General features: G+C 53.2%; 1 protein-coding gene across 2 annotated transcripts; it reads right to left on the bottom strand.

Annotated features, from left to right (window-relative positions):
* Positions 1–553: 553 nt before the first annotated feature.
* AVIL (advillin) lies at positions 554–17,930 on the bottom strand. Of its 2 annotated transcripts, none has more exons than XM_045789710.2 (19): positions 16,684–17,930; positions 15,284–15,358; positions 14,407–14,603; positions 12,866–12,974; positions 12,676–12,786; positions 12,154–12,356; positions 11,623–11,701; positions 11,420–11,518; positions 10,624–10,777; positions 10,422–10,522; positions 9,803–9,940; positions 9,539–9,697; positions 8,324–8,503; positions 6,790–6,935; positions 6,420–6,597; positions 4,750–4,938; positions 4,040–4,108; positions 2,702–2,818; positions 554–1,324 (listed from the first exon to the last, which is right to left on the bottom strand). In XM_045789710.2, the coding sequence occupies exons 1-19, from the start codon at positions 16,867–16,869 to the stop codon at positions 1,211–1,213; spliced, it is 2,604 nt and encodes an 867-aa protein (XP_045645666.2). In that variant the 5' UTR covers positions 16,870–17,930; the 3' UTR covers positions 554–1,210. The 2 variants fall into 2 exon arrangements, with proteins under 2 accessions (XP_045645666.2, XP_045645668.2); XM_045789712.2 differs by having other exon boundaries at positions 556–1,324; positions 6,420–6,564; positions 16,684–17,920.
* Between the last annotated feature and the right edge of the window lie 958 nt (positions 17,931–18,888).

Here is an 18,888-nt window from a genome sequence, read left to right as displayed (position 1 = left end):
CGATCATGGTGGCCCTAATATGTTGAACTCCATTGATCTCACTGCTTCTGTGACCCGGCACCCTTGTTCTGCTTTCACTTTGTGACGCTTTGGATGGTGCTTCTACCCTGGAACGTCCTCCGTTATGTTACTTCTGTCACACGGATTCCTTGGGAGTGGTTGACACTAACTTTGAGCTGTCTGGAAAATGGGGCTCATTTGTTGCTGTCTGTGATGTGCTTTGAAGGCTCTCTGCAGTGGTGTGCACACTGGTTCTGGCCTTGTTACTGAAATTAATAACACATGGCCCTGTTTCTCTTTTGGATAATGGGGTAGAGATGGGTGGGGACTGAGGTTTCCTGGACAGCTGTAAGGCAGATGTTGACATTCTTGTGCCAGAAACAGGACTTACAGTGGTCCAGTTATCCAGAGAACTCAGCAGCGCCTCTTTACTACCCCAGTACCGAGACGTTTCTCCCAGCATCACAAAAAAAAATTTTTTTAAGGATTTTATTTATTTATTTGACAGAGACATAGCCAGCGAGAGAGGGAACACAAGCAGGGGGAGTGGGAGAGGAAGAAGCAGGCTTCCAGCAGAGCAGGGAGCCCGATGTGGGGCTTGATCCCAAGGACTCTGGGATCACGCCCTGAGCCGAAGGCAGACGCTTAACGACTGAGCCACCCAGGCACCCCACCAGCATCACAAAATAATTACCATAACCGGCAAACCCCAAATACTGAAAAGAACTCCCATTTGCTCATACAGATATCTTTATTTGAAGAGTTAAAAATCTCTGGCACGTACAGATCTGGGCATTTGGATTTTGCCCTTGGGGTATATATGGGAATAACTTCAGTGATTGGTGGGTTAAATAGATTTTGCAAACACGGATCTTAGAATTTAAAACAACCTTACATCCTTGCCCCATTATGAAACACTTTAAACTCAGTTGTTTTTTTTCTCTGACTTTTCTGGATTCATGCAGTTGTGGTGCTTTCTGCTGAGACCTTAGCCGGAAGGCCACAAAAATCAAAAAGTAAGTGGTTAACATTTTAGGTATATAACTACGGAATGCAGGGGTGAGAAAGATGGAGAACGTGCTGTGATTTGCAGACCTTACTGTATCTAAGTAGCTGGCTATTAGGCAAAAGTTGGTAGATAAATTCTTTCCTGTTATTGGGACTGTCTGCTCTCTTCTGTGGTCTTGCAATAGGCATATAGCTTCTTGCCTTAGAAAAGCCCCTTTTCTTTCTTCATTTGGAGCTGCTTCCAGCCAGGCAGAGCAGCAAATTGCCCTCTTGTGATGCCAAACACAGAAATAAAATCCTGTTCAGAGAGGTAATTCTAGGAGAGAAAACAAAGTCTCTAGTTAGGAGGAAGGCATGGCACCCATCAACACCAACAGAGCGGGGGAGGGTAGAGCCGAGAGACCGTCTTTGAAGGGGGAAGGAGAAGGGATTTTTCAGAAAGTCTGGAATGGACTTGAATTATTAATTGGAGGGTTCTGGGGTTATGGAGTCCCATTTTGGCCTGAGCAGAAGCTGACCGGATTTGCTGCTCTTCTGGTCCCATCTGGCACCAGTTTCTGGCCGGAAGAACAAGAATTGGGTTATATATGATGAATTCTAGACATGAGGTTTTGGCTGCATGGAGAACGAAATAGAGTGCTGGGTTTCCTTGTTCCATGCCCTGATCTACCATTTTTTATCCAGACATTTTTGAATGCACGATCAAGTGAATCTTGTTCAGAGCATAAAATTCTCCTAACATTTATTTATTGATGCTTTCTGGATAGCTGCTGTCTGAGTAAAAGTACTAAGATACGGCTTCTGTTTTCAAGAAAGTTGTAGTCCAGATCCTTAAGAGTTAGTTAGCTAAGACATTGCGGAAAACCCAGAGACCCTTCCCAAATCCACTCCTTTGAGGGGAAAATAAGTGAATTCATTCAACATCAAAATGCTATTTCATTCCACCAAAACTTCAAGAGTGCATACATTCTGCCAGGCATGGTTTTAGGTGCTGAAAAGTGGAGAACGTGGTGGTGAACAAGACAGAGAAGGTCCTTGCTCTTAAGCAGTGTTAGGGCAGTCAGGGAGGGCCTTCCGGGGGAGGTAGCATTGGAGGCAGGACCTGAGCCATGAGGAGGAGCTGGCTCTGTGATGATCTGAGAGAAGAAAGGTTTCTCCGGCGGTGTAAAGGCTCCAAGGCTGGACGAGTGTGTGTGAAAGGGAAGCCTGTGGCTGGAGGGTGGGAAGTGAAGGGGGCAGTGGTACATGAGATGACATCAGAGAGGCGGGCGCGGGCCAGGTTGTGAAGAGCCACGGAGGCCGTAGAGAGGATTCTGGATTCTTTTCTATTTGCGGTGGGAAGCCATTTGAGATGTTTTAAACAGAATAGTGTTGTCTGTTTTAAAAGCCTATGGGCTGTTACGGGGGGAGCTGATCGTAGGGACAGGGCTGGAAGCCAGTTGGGGGGCTACTGGAGTAGTCCGTGGTGGCTGGACAGCAGAGAGACGGGGAGGAGTGGACAGAGGCGAGCTGATGGGCCGATGTGGGGGGTGAAAAAAAAGAGTCCCCGGTTTTTGTCTTGAGCTACTGGGTAGCTCAGATGTGATCTGAGGGGCCTACAAAGTGCCAGAGTGTCCTAGGCCATGGACGGAGACGGGCGCTTTCCTGACGACGAGCTCCGCTCACAGTAGACACAGCTCCTTTAGTCACTCACCTCCTTTTTGGCAGGGTTCACATCCTCAGGCAGCTCCTGATTTTGGTTTTTCAACAGAACTTCAATAGGGTAATATTTTGGCTCAGAATTCAGGGTGAGGGTTGCATTCCTCATGTCCTAGGTGAGATAAGAATGGAGACAGGGTAAGAGACTGTTCAGGGTCTGTGCAGGTGAAGTGCTGATACCACTGCACCCGCTGCGATCGTCTTTTTGAGCGATGGTCCCTAAAGCTGGCTGCATGTCAGAATCCCCTGGGAATCTAAAATATTCAGATGTTGGGGTCCTTCTTGGGAAAGCGGATTCAGTGAGTCTGGTAAATCCTATGGAGCCAGTGTGGCGTAGTGCTGTGCTTCGGTCTCTTTCAGATACTGTGATCACAGACCTCCTTTCGGCACTTGTCTTTAGGCTCTACATTTCCAGCCTTTAAATGACTTCGAATTGAAGTCATACTGTGGTTAAACACATTTTAAAGATACTACATGGCCGTTAGCTTTGGAATCTTGAGTTTGTAGAGCACAGAGGATAGAGCTGCAGATGGGTTGGACATCTGCGACCACGGCTCATCCTGCTGCCCAAGAGCGGTCGGATTCCTGGCCAGAGAGGGGGTAATGGGCTGAGTGTGTGTGGACTTCGCCGTCAGAAGCGGGTAAGCATATCATTTGGGTTAGAAGCTTATTATTTATGAAAAATAGTGCCAGTCATTTGAATCTGTCCTGAATGATAGAATTGAATAATAAAATTAGTTTTTGTAGTTTTTGTTTTTTTTTTCAGCTTAAACAACAGACAGTCATTTCCCATAGTTCTGGAGGCTAGGAAGTCCAAGATCAAGGTGTCCGCAAATCCTGGGTCTGGGGAGAGCCCGCTTCCTGGCTTGTGGGTGGCACTTTCCCAGTGTGTCCTCACACGGCAGAGAGCAAGAGAGCAAGCCCTCATAGCTCTTCCTTCAAGGGCACTCGTTACCCCCTAAAGGCCCCACCCCCACATACCATCACATTAGGGGTTAGGGGTTCAGTATACAAATTTTGGAAGACAAAAATGTTCAGTCCATAATTCTAGGTGATTCCTCGGTCAGAATTGCTTATATTTATATTTTAAAAATATATTTGTTTCTTTAAGCAGCAAGTCTATTCTAAATTCTGGAAGGCCGTAAAACGAGGAACTTGGCTTTGAGGCCTGCTTTGCTATTGCTTAAAACAATCTTAAATCAAAATAGCCCACGAGAGTGATACTGAGAAGGACATGATAGGGTTTCACCCGTGCGGGGACTCTAGCGTTTAGGGTTTCTCTCTGGCCCCGGCTGCTGTACGACTTGCTTCTCCAAGAGCAGACCCAACTCACAGCAGTGATTCTCGTGATAGCAGCGGCATCTCCCAGCTCTTCTTTTAACTGCTCATAGGACCTGCGTGCCTGAAACAGAGAGAAGACAGGACAAGGTGCTGCCTATGGGGGGAGGGAATCTCAGGCTCACCGCCCCGTGAGGAAAGCAAAGCAGTCGGGGAATCAGAAGACATTGCAGGGCCAAGCAGAAATGAAAATCCCCTCTTCTGGGTCCACGCCAGGTTGGAAGGTCCTTACACATGATCTGCGTTCTTTGCTGGTGTTCCTTAATCCTCCATACAAGACCAAAGAAGACAGAGCAGTTGACTAGGAGTCAGAAAACCCGGCTTCTTCCCAGTGGTTCATTGTGACTTTTGACAAGTCCCCTCTCCTGTAAGCCTCCTCCTTTTTAACTGGGAAACAACGTTTGCCCCAGCTGTCAGGGTGGCTGTAAAGCTCAAAAAGGAGATGTGTGTGGATAAACTTTATCAACCATTTGTTACTTCCACACATGGCTTATTCCTGAGACAAGCTGTGAGTTCTCTAGCCGGACTTAGTGCCGTGGTGGGCGGAAAAGAGAAGGAACGTGAAAAGCAGGGGAGCGGAGAGGGGTTGGGGAAATGTGGTCCTGGATCGCCTCAGCCCTTGAGTCAGTACCCCCCTTCGCACTGAGCTATTCGTGCGGAGCACCCGGGCAGTAGGGAAGTCTCCCCCCTTCTCTCTGTGCTTACGCTCCAAATATGAGGGTCCCAGGCCAAGAACCAGCCTGTGAAGATGGGAGGCTCGAAGCCCTGTTTGATGATCAGCGTTGGTGCGCCGGTGTCCCGGCCGCTGGGGTGAGCGCGCAGGTACTCCCGGGCTGTCTCCAGGGCGCTCTCCTTCTCTGTGGCCTCGGCCTCGGCCCCGATCCACAAGAACACCTGTCGTGGGAGAGGTGGCACCTGAACGCGCTCTGTCAAGGACTAAGTACTAGGCCAGACCACTGCCCTTCCTCTCCCTCCCCAGCGAATCACAGCCTCAGAGACTTTCCCAGCTTCATTTGTTCAGCAGGGAGAAAGGTTTTTCCCAGAATCGGCTTGGTGTTTGTGACTTTCATTCCACGTGTGCCTCCTAAATCTGCATGCCCGTCCCCAGCTCTTGCTGAACTTCGGCTTCCCGAACTCAGCTTCTTGCAGGACACCCCCCTGCCCCACGGCTGTCTCTAGGAACCTCAAACAGAACCCCCCAAATGCAGCTCTTCTTTTCTAGACTTGTGTCTGTGTCTGCATCCATCCAGTCACCCAGGGCAGTAACCTGGGAGCCATCCCGGATCCCCCTGTACCCATCGAGTCACCGTTTACTGCCTCTGCATTTGTCATATGTATCACCATCCCTCCACCCTGACCCCACGGCCCCTGTGCTGCCCAAGGTGGCTCTTATTCCTCTTACTCAACTGTTACAGTGCTCTCAGCACACATTCCCAGCACACATTCTTCTGTTGTTTCCCCCTGTCCCCCCGCCCCCCACTTTGCAGGGTGATCTATTGAAAACACAGCGACCGTGTCATTCACCTGCTTAAATTTCCATAGCTTTTCAGGATAAATTTCAAACTCGACATGGTAGGTAAGGCCAATACCTACTTCTCAGCTTCATCTCGAACTCCTTTACTCTATCTCATGGTCTGATGATGTTGTCGGTAGTTCCCTGTATACTAAACTATTCCAGGCCTTGCTTTTTACTTGTGCTGTTGCCTTTGCCCAGGAGGCTCTCTACCTGATTAATGCCCACTCGTCCTTTCAGATTCAGCCTGGGAGCCACCTCCTCCAGGAAGTCTTCTCTGAACCCCTAAACTATGCTGAACGCCCCTAATTTGTGTTCCCGTGGCACCATACCTCCAATGTAGCAAAATGATGTTTCTCTGTCCAGCCCCTCCATCAGCCTGTAAACTCTGAGAGCAGCGGCCCTTCACCTTGGTGACCCTACCCCTACCACAGTCACTGGGGCACGAAGGAAGTGCTGAGTATGTTTGCTGAGCTGAGCTGAAGAAAATAGGATGTCAGGGAGGGGTTGCCTTGGCGATCTCCCCTTTACGGCCCTATGTTCCCTAAGCGGCCCATCTCTCTGAGTGTGGAGCCTGGTGCTGCGTAAGAAAAAGAAGTGCATGATGATAAGATGGACCGATTTTCCCGAGGCAGGGTGGGAAACTTCCCAAGGTGGTCAGTTTGAAACAACAGTCTGTTCTCTCCATCCCTGGCAAAAAGTGGGCTCTTCCTTTGGTTGCCACTGACAGATGTTTGGTTGACTTGGGGATGGGCCAGGGCTACCTCGGGGTTATCCTGGCAGGGGAGGTGTGACATGAAAAATAGCCTGAAGTGTGGGCAGGTCTTCGTCACTTGTTCCGGGTTCTCTGGCTGTGTCTTACCTGGTCCCAGGTATCCAGGAGCATCACATCACCTGGGTTCAGGTCGTCCTGGGTGAAGTCTGTGATCTCAGTGACAACGAACCGCCCAGTCTTATTGGAACATTCGAAGAGACGAGGCTGCACATCTAGGATTTCCTGCTGTAGTCTGCAATACGGTCCATTTAGAGGGACTGGGCTACTGAGGAATCATGCGTTTTTTAAAAATTTAAATTCTAGTTAGTTGACATGCAGTTCAGTATTGGTTTCAGGGGTAGAGTTCAGTGGTTCATTAAACCAGGTTTTTAAAACTGAAAGGCATCCTAGAGTTTGTGCACTTCACAAGCCTGGGCGGCAGGGGGAGCCCAGAGGAGGGGACACCGCGTTGCCGTACCTTTTGTCGTTGGCGTAGGCCGTTTTCCCTCCCAGCAGGTCCCAGAACTCCACAGGCTCCTGGCCCTCGGCCACAGCGTCCTCGGTGCCCTCGCAGAGAAGGCTGGCCAGCTCCTTAGCCATCGCCCGCTCATCCCCACTGGACCCCTGGGAGCGGGGTGAGGACAGCGCAAGTGTTAGTCACACGTAGACACGTCGATGTGTGTGGGGGGAGCCACACTGAGTGCACCTGGATCAGCTAGCAGGCCACAGTGCCTCAGGATGGGGAGGTTTGTTCTGGTGCTGGGAAAGGAGGGGCGGGGCGGGGGAAGCAGCGTGGTGGCAAAGAGCAGGCCTAGACTCCGAAACCCACAGTGGGTGTTGGTAGGAGGCACCTTTGTACCTTTGTTTCAGCTTCGGTTGGAATTTTAGCACCTTCCTTTGTTTTGTTGTTTTTTTTTTTTTAAGATAAAAAATTTAAATTTATTGCTTACATTCAAGAAAATTCACTCTTTTTGATGTGCAGTTCTAGGAGTCTCCAGCAACACAACCATCAAAACAAAGATAGAGAACATTGCCTCAGCCCTGCAAAAAATTCCCTCAGGCTACTCCCCTTTTGTCATCAGACCCTCCCCAAATTCTTAACCTCTGGCAACCACCAATCTGTTCTTCACTACAGCTTGCCTTTTCCGGAATGGTATCAACGGAATCATCCACTAGGTAGCCTTTGAGTTTGGCTTCCCTCACTTGGCACGGGGCACGGGAGAGTCACCCTTGTCGTGAGGCCCGACAGCTTTTGTGTGTGTGCTGCTGAGCAGTGCCCACTGTATGAATGTACCACTGTCTTCCATTCTCCAGGGGCGTTCCTTCCAGTTTTGGGTGGTTACGAATAAAGGTGCTATATATATTTGTGTGAAGGTAGTCTTCTCTTTCTCATGGGTAGACACCTAGGCGTGGGATCGCTGGATCACAGGCGTGTGTTTTACAAGAAACTGCCCAGTCGTTTTCCAAAGGCTGTATTTGCGTCCCCACAGCAGTGCGCCCGAGTTCCTATCATTCTGTGTCCTCACCTGCACTTGATACTGTCAGGTTTTTTAGCCGTTCTGCTAGGCATACAGCGCACCTCTGGGGTTTTCACTAGCACTGCCCTGATGGCCGTGGGGCATCTTTTCCTGCTCACTTCTCTTTTGTAAAACAGTTTTAGTGCTTTTTAATGTAGATGCCCTCCGAATTGACAAAATTACATTTTTAGTGTTTATGAGCAATGTTAATGCCTGTCCTATCACAATCCGCCACACTGGTGTGGAAAGACTGACTTATCCAGCCTCTCTCTGTGTAGAAGCTGATGGAGCGTCTCCTGGGTGTGAGCAATGCTGCCAGTGAGTTTCTACGTGTGGGGAACACTGGCAGTTCCTTTGGAGATCCTTGAGGAAAAGCCTCCTCTTCCGGAGGCCTGCTCCAGCCTACTTTATAGTTCCTTCGCCCTTGCTGACAGGGAGGTGGGCATAGGGCTGGGCTCCAAAGGGCTGGTGTGACCCCGGGGCTCGGCGTCTTACCTTGCCGTACCACAGGTAGTGCGCTGCCTGGGTTCGCAGCAGAAAGACGTCATTGGAGTTTAGGGAGGAGGCTAAGGCTGGAACTTCCACCGCTTTGGTGTTAGATTTGTCATTTCCTTGAATCTGGAAGAGCCTTACTGGCGGATCGGGCTCAGCATTCCCCTTTCTGGAAGTCCCACCCTAGAGAGGAGGAGAAAAGCAGAATCTGGTTCTAGGGAGCACCGTGTGAACAGAGCACTGGGCTAGCCATTGTAGAGATTACGGATGAATTTAACGCTGCTTTTGCCCTGGGGGAGTTTCCATGCCAACGGGGAGAGGTCAGGTGAGCTGGAATTATGGTACCAAAAATATTATCTCTCATTCTGAGACTTACCATATGCTAGGCTCTGTGGCTGGTGCCTTACCTGCATCGTTTCATGGAACCTCATAATAATTGTGAAGGAGGTATTTATTTTTAAAGACTTACTTATTTAAAAGAGAGAGAAAGAGAGCATGTGCACATGCTTGTGAGCAGAAGGAGGGGGAGAGGGAGAGGGAGAGGGAGAGGGAGAGAGAGAATCCCAAGCAGCCTCCCTGCTGAGTGTGGAGCCTGACTTGGGGCTCAGTCTCACAGCCCTGAGATCCTGACCTGAGCTGAAATCAAGAGTAGGACCCTTAACTGACTGAGCCACCCAGGCGCCTCTGAAGCAGGTGTTTATTATCCTCCGGTACAGAGGGGAAAACTGAGGCTTAGCAACCGTTAATAAATGACAAGACTAGGACTTGACACAGGGTGGGGTGATATCAAGCATATGACATCATACATTCCTGGTAGTGCTTCAGCCAGGGCTTCACGGAAAAAGCGGGACTTGGATTGGAAGGGGCCCATCCAGGGGCGAGGCTGGACAGGGCGTGATGTGGCACGTGGGCGTTCTAATGAGGAGACCCCCTCACTGGAGTGAAAAGCGTGGGTTAGGGCGCTGAGAGTAGCACGCCCGCATGGGTAACACGGGTCAGATCGTGAAAGACCTTGAACATTAGCTGGGCAGTGGTTTGGACTTGAAGGCCTGGGCAACTGGGATTCCCTTGAATGTTTCAGGGAGATTAACCCTCTTCTCGTCCGTGTCTACCCCCAGCCCTGGTCTCCATCCCTCCCGTCCTATATGGTAGCCTCCTGCTGACTTATTTGTCTGAGTATTCCTGCTCCTGGGGTCCTTTTATTCGAGGGGGTCTCACCTCAAAGATGACCAGCTTCCCTTTGAAGATGGCCATGAAGTGGCGTGGCTCCTTCCCCATGGTGACTCGGACCTGCACAGGCGCCCCGCCGAACTGCTGATCCACCGCCACCGCCTGGTATGCCGAAGCCGCCAGCTCATCCTTGGAGGCATGGCGGCCCTGCAGGGGTGAGAGGGGAGTGATGGGTCCCTGCCCCGCCTCGCCCCCGGCCAGTGGCCAGAGGAAGCGTCAGGATCCAAAGTCAAGAGCCCGCATCAGCCCTACCTGCCAGATGTACAAGACGTAGTGTGGCTTCCCAGTCACCTCGTATGTGTAGAGAACCAGATAGCAGTCCCCCCCGTAAAAGAAGCCGTACCACTGATGCTCCACGGGGACCAGCTCCAGGTTTTCGATCCTCCAGACCTGGACACGGAAGGAGACACGGTTTCCCAGAGATGGGCTTGCTATTTGAGGAGACGGCTGCCCGAAGGGAACTGGGCTGGGCTCAGCAGAGAATCCAGGCCGGTGAGGCACTAACATCCACCCCAAGACCACCTTCCCTCTCTGGTTCTTTCCCAGTTGTGAGGGCCTATCACATTTGCATGATTTGAATCCCGAGAAGAACCGGATCATTCCTGCTCACATGCGTCCCCATCATGGCTCTGAGATGATTTGACTATTTCTGCCAGGTGAGTTACTGATAGCACCCGGGGGTGTCGGCCTTTCGCTTCCCTGGGGGGTTGTGGGAAAGCGCGGCAGACTCCGGGCACCTCTGAGAGACGACTCCTGAGGTCCCAGAGATGGAAACGAAAGCAAAGCAGACCAGAGTCCCCCGCTCCCTCCTCTCCAGCGAAGCCGTAGGAGGCCGGTGCCCGCTGCCCTGGGATGCCAGCCACGGACTCACCTCAACTGCCCCGGTGCCGTCATCGACCATCCGGTCCTGGGCAGCGAGCTCCGGCCTGGTGTGCAGCAGAGTCACATCGAATTTATCCTGGAGAACTTTAGCTGCAGAGACGGGGTTGGGAGAAGGCAAGTGAGTGAAGACACCTGCGCCTGCCTCTCTGGAGAGTCCAGCGGTGGGCAGGCCATCTGGGGAGCAGTCTCACCGATTTTACCGACACCAAACGTTTTCCCCAGGCCCACGGTCTGCTCCTTCACTGACCACTTCTGGAACAGCTGCTTGAACATGGCCGACTCAGCGCCGTCGTTGATGGTCTCCACGTTGGTGCTGCCGGGATAGCCCTTCATCTGGATGAAGTTCTGCAGACACCCCCGCCCCCGAAAGGCAGGTCGGTCAGGGAATGCACTGGTTCCTTGCTTGCCTGGTGACTCACCCCTTCGAAGCCAGTTGGTAGGACTGGGGAGCCAGAGGCAGATGCTAACTCACTTATGTCTAGGGGCCAAGTTACCTGCCTCAAGGAGAGGACGGAGGGAACATTTTCATACCTCCGGATTGGCCTGTCATGATTATTACCAGGTTTTGTTTTGTTTTTTTTTGCAAGACCTTTATACTGTGTTCCTGCCGCCTTCACGTCCCCGCTGAGCTTGCGCCACATTCATTCGCTCACTTATCGCTGCGTAAGCGCGTCCTGCTGGGTTCATCTGCGGGGGCCCGACGGCGTCACGGGCCCCTTGAGGCCGGGGCCGTCGGCTGTGACGTGCTTCGGCGATAGCAGCCGCTGGCGCCAGGCGCCGTTCTAAGTGCCTCACAGGCGTCCCTGGCGCCTCAGAACAACCCCAGGAGTTGTCTGTTACGCCTGGATTTATTCCCAGGTTGTCTGACTGGAGCCCGTGTGTGTAACTGTGACGCCATAAGCCCAAGTGCCCCGTCTGGCTCTCTGAACACATCTGACGTTTCCTGACAGAGGGTTTTGGACAATACCGTACGTCCGGAGCTCCTACCAGGGCTTTAGACATGGCCGTCTGTTTCTCAATCTTTGTGGCTCCTCTCCCTTTCCACACATAGATCTTGGTTCCACTTTGGTCTAAGATGTAGCAGTCCTGAGGGGCAGGGAGAGAGGTGGTTACTGCCACTCGGGACCATAAGGAAGATCTCTGAGGCCAGGGCAGGCCACGGAAGCCGCGCCCGCCCAAGCTCTACTCACGTCATGGTTCAGTAAGTCCTGGACCAGCGGTCTCGTTGCTACCTCGGTGACGGCCAGCTGCCCGGCTGAGTCCGAGACACTAGAAACGGGGAGAAATTAGCCTGTGCCTTCTCTTCTACAAAGCATCCTGTAGTCAATTTGGTATTTTGCTGGCTTCGTTCTAGTATAGCGTTTCTGGGGACAGTTTGCCCTCTTCTGACAGGCATGGCTTGAACGCACACAGGAGTGTGAGGGACTCTGTTCTCAAGAGGACACTTTGGTGCACTCTCTCCCGAACAGGATCCCCTCCACATCCCCGCGCATGGATAGACTCAAGTAAAGGAAGAGTCTTCTCAAGAGACCAGGGAGGGTTGCTGACAAGAACTGACAGTAGCTGCCTCCTTGAGTGGGGAACACTGAGCTCCTTCTGCAAGCCGCCCTTGAAAAGGGTAAAAAGAAAGCCAGACGCCTATACCCACAATGAGGACCCAGGCACAGGTGCTTGGTTTTCGAGGGGACATCTTCCCCCCTAAGCCAGGTTTAGTTACTCACTGGTACAGCGTGATGTTTGATTTCTGCCGCTGATCTATGACCTCATCAGGCAGGGCAGGCTTGATAACAGAGCGCCGGCCAAGGGTGTCCTGAAGGACCTTCATCAGCTCCGGACTTGCAGCCTCCTTGTCTCCCTCGATCACGCCTATTTCAGCACGGCCCCCTCGTTCCCTGTCCCGGATATCCTTTGCCAGAAGCATAGCCTGTCAAAGAAGCCCAAAGAAGCACTCAGTCCCGCTGGGCCCCCTTGGTGCTTGCTGGCTTCCGGGGAAGTGACCTGGGTCCCAGACACAGGAGTTACTCTGAGGCTCAGGACGCCGGGGTGAGTCACAGACTCACGCACTTGGCCTGTCTCTGAAACAGACTGCTCCAAGGCAGGGGTCTGTCTCCGCATCTCCCGCATCTCCCGCATCTCCCGGAAGAGCCGTGGGGAAGGAAGACGGAAAAGGCAACTGAGAGAGTGCAAGCCCCGTGAGCAGGCCTGAGGGAGAGGAGAAGGTGCTAAGACTGGAAGAAGCACACCTTCAGGCGCTCCCCGCTGTTGCTCTCTGGGCCATTCCACTGGATGATGACCTTGCCAAGGTCCAGCAAGAAGACATCACCTTGGTTAAAACTGTCCCAGCTCATTTCCACCTGCAGAGAAGATGGAGACGTCGTTCAGGAGCCAGGTGGAGAGGCTCTGGGCCCAGGACAGACGGTGGGCAGGACTTACCTCGGTGGCCCTGATGTTTCTTTTCCCCTTCACGTGTAACAACCGTTTCACGTCATAGGTGTTGGTCTCCACGTGCTTCATCCCAGAGGCCACGCCCCCCTTCTTGTAGCTGAGGGCACATCCAGATAACCCCCAGTTATTTATGCACTCGGGTCTGGGGAGCCCCGGGTCAGTTACGCAGACTCAGCCTCTGCCCTCCGGGCGGCGGCGCTAACTAGCCAGGGAAATAGAGCTGGTGGTAAGTGCGGCCGCAGAAGGAGACACAGTGACGGCCTTTTTGACAGAGTGTCGGGGCAGTCTTCTCCGAAGGAGTGACATTCAAGCCGACATATTAAGAGGACTAGGAACCAACAGAGGACTAGTGTTCCAGCGGGTGCAGCCACGGTGAGGACCCCGTAGTGCGAGCTTGGTTGGTTCTAGCAACTGTCTGAATCTCAGCGTGTGACAAGGAGAGGGGCCCAGGCCGGGCAGCAGCATTAATGACGCTGGCCTTCTGACAAACCCGTTCAGGGAGTCTGCTCTCCTGGCCCTGGCGTTTACCCCCACCCCGTCTCCATCCCAGCTGTCCTGCAGGTAGCTGTCCTGCACCTGCAGGACGAGCAGAGAGTCACCCTGGAGCAGGGCGTTTGTCTCTGGGCTCCCTGGTGACTCTCTGGGGCGCGCTGTGCCCAGCAGGTCCTCGGTCAGTGCGACTGCCAGCCGGCAAGAAGCTAGCCTCGGACCAGCCTCAGATCTCTCAAGCTCCTCGGAATTCCTCTTTTTGTTTCCAATCTCAAGCGCAAAGTTGAGAGTTAAACTCCTCAGTTCTTGGAACATTATCATCCAAGAGCCCTCTCCTGTTTTCGGTATTTATGCATTCCCCTTTCTCTGCATGTGCTCCCCCAGTCCTCTCCCCTCCACAGGCATCCCTTCCAACTTTTGAACAACTGCCATTTTATTTTCATTTGGGTAAATGTATCCTGTTGTTTTGTGGGCATGTGTTTTGTTCAAACAGAAATTGGCACTGCTGTTTATTTCCGGTCTGCGTCTTGCTCTGTTCCCTAAGCGCGGTGTTTGTAGGAGCTGTCCGCAGCTCAGCCGGTATCCGCTCCACCGCCTCCCGCTGCCGCCCGGACTCATGGGCTACTTTTTCCTGTCCCGTCTCCCCGTGACAGGCGCTTACGGTGCCTACGGCTTCACACCACCACTTCTGACACTGCCGCGAACATTCTGGTTCGTGAGCCGTTGCGGAGCTGGGTGCTTAAGAGGTCCCGAGTTATACACCCGGAAGTTGATTGGCCTCCGTGACAGCAGAATGTCCTCCAGCCACTGACCGCCAGACTGGACCTCACTCCCCCCGGTGGGGCACGAGGGCTCCCCTTTCCCCACAGCCTGCCACCGCTTGCCTCCACCCGGCCCTCTAGTCTGCCCTGCTCTGATCGGTGGAAGTGACAGCTTTGTCTGGATCTCCGTTTCTCTGATTCTTCATATACTGATTGGCCCTTTTGGTTTCCTCTTCGGGAAACTGCCATTTCTGCCCTGGCTCTGGTGTCACTACTCACATGATGCCCTGCTTGAAGTAGCCGTGGAAGGTGTCAGACTCATGGTACTGGACCTCTCGGTGCTGCACAGGGCTGCCCCCCAGGTAGTCGTCCAGCTGTGTGGTGTAGACAGCCGCGCAGGTCTGCTCATCCTGGGAGGAGTCCTTCCCGATCCAGAAGTGGATGTCCTGGGAGAGGAGGCTGCCCGCTCTCCGCGTCTGGGATGTCCAGAGAGATCAGGTCAGGGGCCAGCTCACTGCCCCCCCCCCACTGCCGTAGGACGAACGCGGTGTATGGAGGCTCGTGGCCTGCCCGAGGCAGCTCAGGGCCTCTCTCCTCTCGGCGGTGTCCCTGTGCAGACCTGCTACATGGCCCAAGCTCTGGCAGCCCAGATTCCTCCTGCATCTGGGGAGAGTTGGCAGCTTACTGTTCTCCAACCGCAGGGAGACCCGTGAGGATCTTTTCCAAGTGGAGCTGCGGACTGACCTTGTGCGGCTTTGCTCTCCTGCACTCCGCGGCCGACACACTGCCCACCTGCCCGGCTCTGTCGGCATCGCTCACGTGGGATATTGCTTCCTCAGCTGGAATGAGCACTTTGAGGCGTGGCCTTGTATTTACCTGGCCTGCCTCCATGCCACTTTAATGTGGGGGTGGGCCCCAGGAGGGAGAAGTGCTGCTGGCGGGGGGGGGGGGGCTCACTGAGGTTCAGACCGAGGGCCCCATCCCCTAAGAATGGCCTTTCTAGTCAAGCTGGAGGCTGTTCCGTAGGACACTGAGGAAGAATCAAGTCGGGTGCCAGGGACCTGATTAGCATCAGCGGCAGATCTCGGGGAAGCTAAGAACGGCTCTTAGGGGGGAAGCTCATGGGAACTAGGGAAGGAGGGGTGGCGGCGCTCACCGAGAGTATGACGTAGCAGTCCCCCTCATAGAAGTTGCCATGGGCACTCAGGGGTACCAGCGCCAGCTCCAGTTTCTGGAAGGACAAGGGCTGTGTATAGTCTGCATCCCACCCCCCAGCCCCAGCCTCCCTGTCCTCCATCCTGTGGTACAGGTGGCAGGGGAGAGGTAGGAGGATGTCCGCGCTGATCCTGCAGGGCGTGGAGGCTAGCCCCAGGATTAGCGGGCCCAGCCCTCTACTCTAGCTTCTGCTGAGCTCTGCCCCATGGCCCCAGGGCTGAGTCTGGGTCCCTGTCTTCCGCCCCTCCCCCTCCCCACCTGCTTGGTCTCACTAACTGTGAGACTTATGAGCTCCTCCGGCCCTTTGCAGGGAAGAGAGCTGGATATAAGTAGTCGAGTCCAGTCCTACCTCCGGCCCGCTGCACCACTGCCTCCAACACTGTTCTCCAACCCTGACCGCCCAGTACGGGCAAGGGCTGCAGACAGAACGTGGGGGTGCCGTGGGGCTCTGAGAGGTGAATGCCAGCAGTGTGTGGGGCTCCATGCCCAGCGTTCTGTATTGGAGTCTAGGGTGGGGGCTTGATGTGTCCCCTGCACATATGGCTTGTCCCAGGAGAGCCATTCACATGGTCTCAGATACGGATTTTCATTACTCTCTCCAAGCGACATACACCTGCAGCCATACTCGTGTATATTCTATGTAAGATGTGGGTGTTAAATGTAACAGTGTTAAATATACCATACTTTTGGTAACTTTTAATATCTATTTTGAAATAAACAGGGAGACTTAAGGGCTCTGGGTTTTAGGCAGCCGCCCCTCCCTGGGCTCGGAGCAGGGAGGAGGGGTGCAGGGAGGGGGGTTCTTACATATAGCAGGTGGAGCTGCCCAGGCCAGGGCTGTAGACTTCTGGAGCTCAAAGTCAGCCAGAGGGGCTCAAGCCCAGATGGGAGAAGGGGTGAGCGGTGCCCTGATCTATGCAGTAACACCCCCCACCCCCCGACCTCCACCTCTCCTACCACTTGGCAGGAGCCAGAGTGCCCTGTGAAAAAGAGAGGTTCCGTTTTTCTGACAGAAACAGCCAGGAGTCTTCGGTCTCCCTAGTGGGCCCAGGCCCCACCCATTTCTCTAGGGCATTTACTGGAAGTGCAGACTCACAGAGCAGCTGGCAGGATAAAGGGCAAACTTAGTTTTGCTTAGAGCCCTGCTCTCCAGCGCTAAAAGCATTTCCTCCACCTGCCACCACCTGCTTCGAGCACCCAGGAGGGGTCAAGGATAGGAAAAGGTGACCGACCGAGGAGACTGAAGGAGTGGCAGGCGGCTGTTGTTTAGCAGACCGGGGCCACCCGAGACCACCCCCAGATCCCGCGCGAGGAGGAAGGTGCGCCTCCAGCCCAGCTCACCTCTATTCTCCAGGTGATGGTCCCGGGGTCGTTGCCCACAGCCTTGAAGGCAGTGCTCAGAGACATGGCGCGTGTGTCTTCCCAGGACTGCAACATCACAGAGTGAGCAGAGGAGATGATGCCTCTCGCGGCAGGCATCCCTCCCAGCTTTTCCCCTAAGTCATTTCCTAGTCTCTTGTCAGCCATCCTGCCATGTCCTTGTGGGGCACCCTGCACTGTTTCACGACAATGGGGGAAATGACTTGCCCATGTTCCCACTGTAAGCCTGGCTGCCCTGGGGGGTGGGGAGTGGCCCACCCAGGAAGAAGGTCGGCTTCCCCCTTGCCACTTCCCTTGTCAAGAACTCTGGTAATTGCCACGGTTATCTACTGAGGGGCCGATAAATATGGTAAACCTGTGTGGGTTCACTTTATATCATTTAATTCTTACAAGGTGAGTATATTTTCATCTTACATCATAGGCGAGTTGAAGTTCAGAGAGGTTAAATAATTTTCCTGATGTCATACACTGGAGTGAAATCCGTATCTGGCCCTAAAACCTGTGCTTTTTGTCGCTTTGATGTCGTGTAACCCTTCCTGATCTTATCTGCCCTCAGTGGCACGCAGGAGGAAGAGCTGATGTCAGAGTCGTTCTGAGCTGAGCTGCCTTCTCTCATTCATCCCGTCCAGCTCTTCCCAGAGTCCTCCCTTGCCAGGTTCTGTGCGAGGTCAACTCTTTGACTTCCTCTTTGGGCTTTTACTTTCCAGACTTTCCTCTTTTAAGTAAACTGTCCTAAAACTCAAACAGCCCGTCTTGCTTTTGTCCTCTAATATATTCCCTGTGCCTCGCACAAGAGGGAAAGTAAAATGGCCAGTGGGGTGTGGGACAGTGTTTGGGAGCCGGCAGTGATGGGCGGGTGGCCGGTTCTGCCTGGGGGCGCCCCCCTTATCCCCTCCCACACAGACCCACAGGAGCCCGTGGCGGTGGTGCCGTGGCCGCCCACAAGGCCGGGCGGGAGAGGGAGGAAGCGGTGGAGAGGAGCGCGGGTGGACCGCCCCGTCTGTGTTCAGGGCGTGTCTAGGATTATCAAGTTACTTCCACACATCCACGCTCACGTAGCGGCTTTGTCATCAAAATGCCTTCCTGGTTCTTGCTCTCAAAGAGCTCGCACTCCGGCAATACCTATAACTGATGAATGCTCTCAAGAGGCAAAGGAAAAAAGATGTGCTTGGTGGATTTACATAAAGTAAAAAAAACAAAACCAAAAACAAAACCACGACCCACCCCGAAAAGGGCGGCGTGGAGTTCTGCTATCCGGAGGCATTGTGCACTTAGGCGGAGCACGTCTGGCCATTCCATCCCCGAGCTTTGGCGGATGAAGGCAGGTTTGGAGAGTTGGCGCCATGATCTAGCACGGCCTTTGGCTAAGCACAAAAAACCAGACTCCCTTTGTGTTGGGTTACAGCAAGACTGAAGCCGGCAGTGACTACGAGCAGCCGGTGTTTGAGGATTTAATTTGATAACTCGTGCTGCCCCACCCTCCCCTGTGCCGCTCAGAACGGCCAGGAAATATTTGCTCAGGTTTTTTTCAGACCCTAGATTTCATTCATTAAAGGCAAATGCCGTGACCCAACTAGGGGAAGGGGACAAGGGCCAATGAATTCATTTCTCGAAAACTGAGAAGTTTCAACCTGGTAAAACCAAACCAACTGACATTAATGAGAGCTGTGACTCTCAGAGGCCTAAAAGCGGTCCCATTTCCCAAGCAGGGACTTAGCGATCGATCGAGAAGGAGCTCACTCGGCCAAGGCCCCCCAATGAAGGAGAGGACATACTCACAGAAGGCACTGCCTGCCACACTGGAACACCCAGAAAATGTGATGGCATTTGTGACACTGAAGTCCCCCAAAGCTCAGTTTCTCCCTCCCTCTTCCCCAAGTCCTTATTTATTCAGTGCTGCAGAAACCCTTGGGGTGGGGTGTGGTTTTGAAATTCCACAGTTCTGTGAATGGACCCCAAGCAGAGGAAGCCGGTTCTAACTTCTGCCTCGGTCCACACTGTCTTTCCGAGCTAGGCGAACGGGGCAGTCTCCTTATTTCCCAGCTTTTGAAACCATGCCCTATCTGTTCAGTGGTTTCTAAAAAGGGCCTTGACTGCTCAGCAGAAGTTTGCATCCTGGTTTAATCCTTTAAAAGCCTCATCCAAGAAAACAAAGGCACAGAAATT

Source organism: Ursus americanus, chromosome 17, assembly GCF_024610735.1.
Source record: "Ursus americanus isolate L20-20 chromosome 17, mUrsAme1.1.p, whole genome shotgun sequence".
Taxonomy (NCBI): domain Eukaryota; kingdom Metazoa; phylum Chordata; class Mammalia; order Carnivora; family Ursidae; genus Ursus; species Ursus americanus.
Note: the sequence above shows the minus strand (reverse complement) of the source record. Positions and strands in the feature narration are given on the sequence as shown.

Bases quoted from the DNA above. Each gene is read 5' to 3' on its own strand.
- AVIL (XM_045789710.2), bottom strand. From the start codon at position 16,869: ATGGCTGACAAGAGACTAGGAAATGACTTAGGGGAAAAGCTGGGAGGG. The intron at 12,975-14,406 runs GTGAGTAGTGAC...ATGTGCCCTCAG, and splicing joins TACTTCAAGCAGGGCATCAT to CTACAAGAAGGGGGGCGTGG. The intron at 4,939-6,419 runs GTAAGACACAGC...CTCCCACGACAG, and splicing joins TCCTGGATACCTGGGACCAG to GTGTTCTTGTGGATCGGGGC.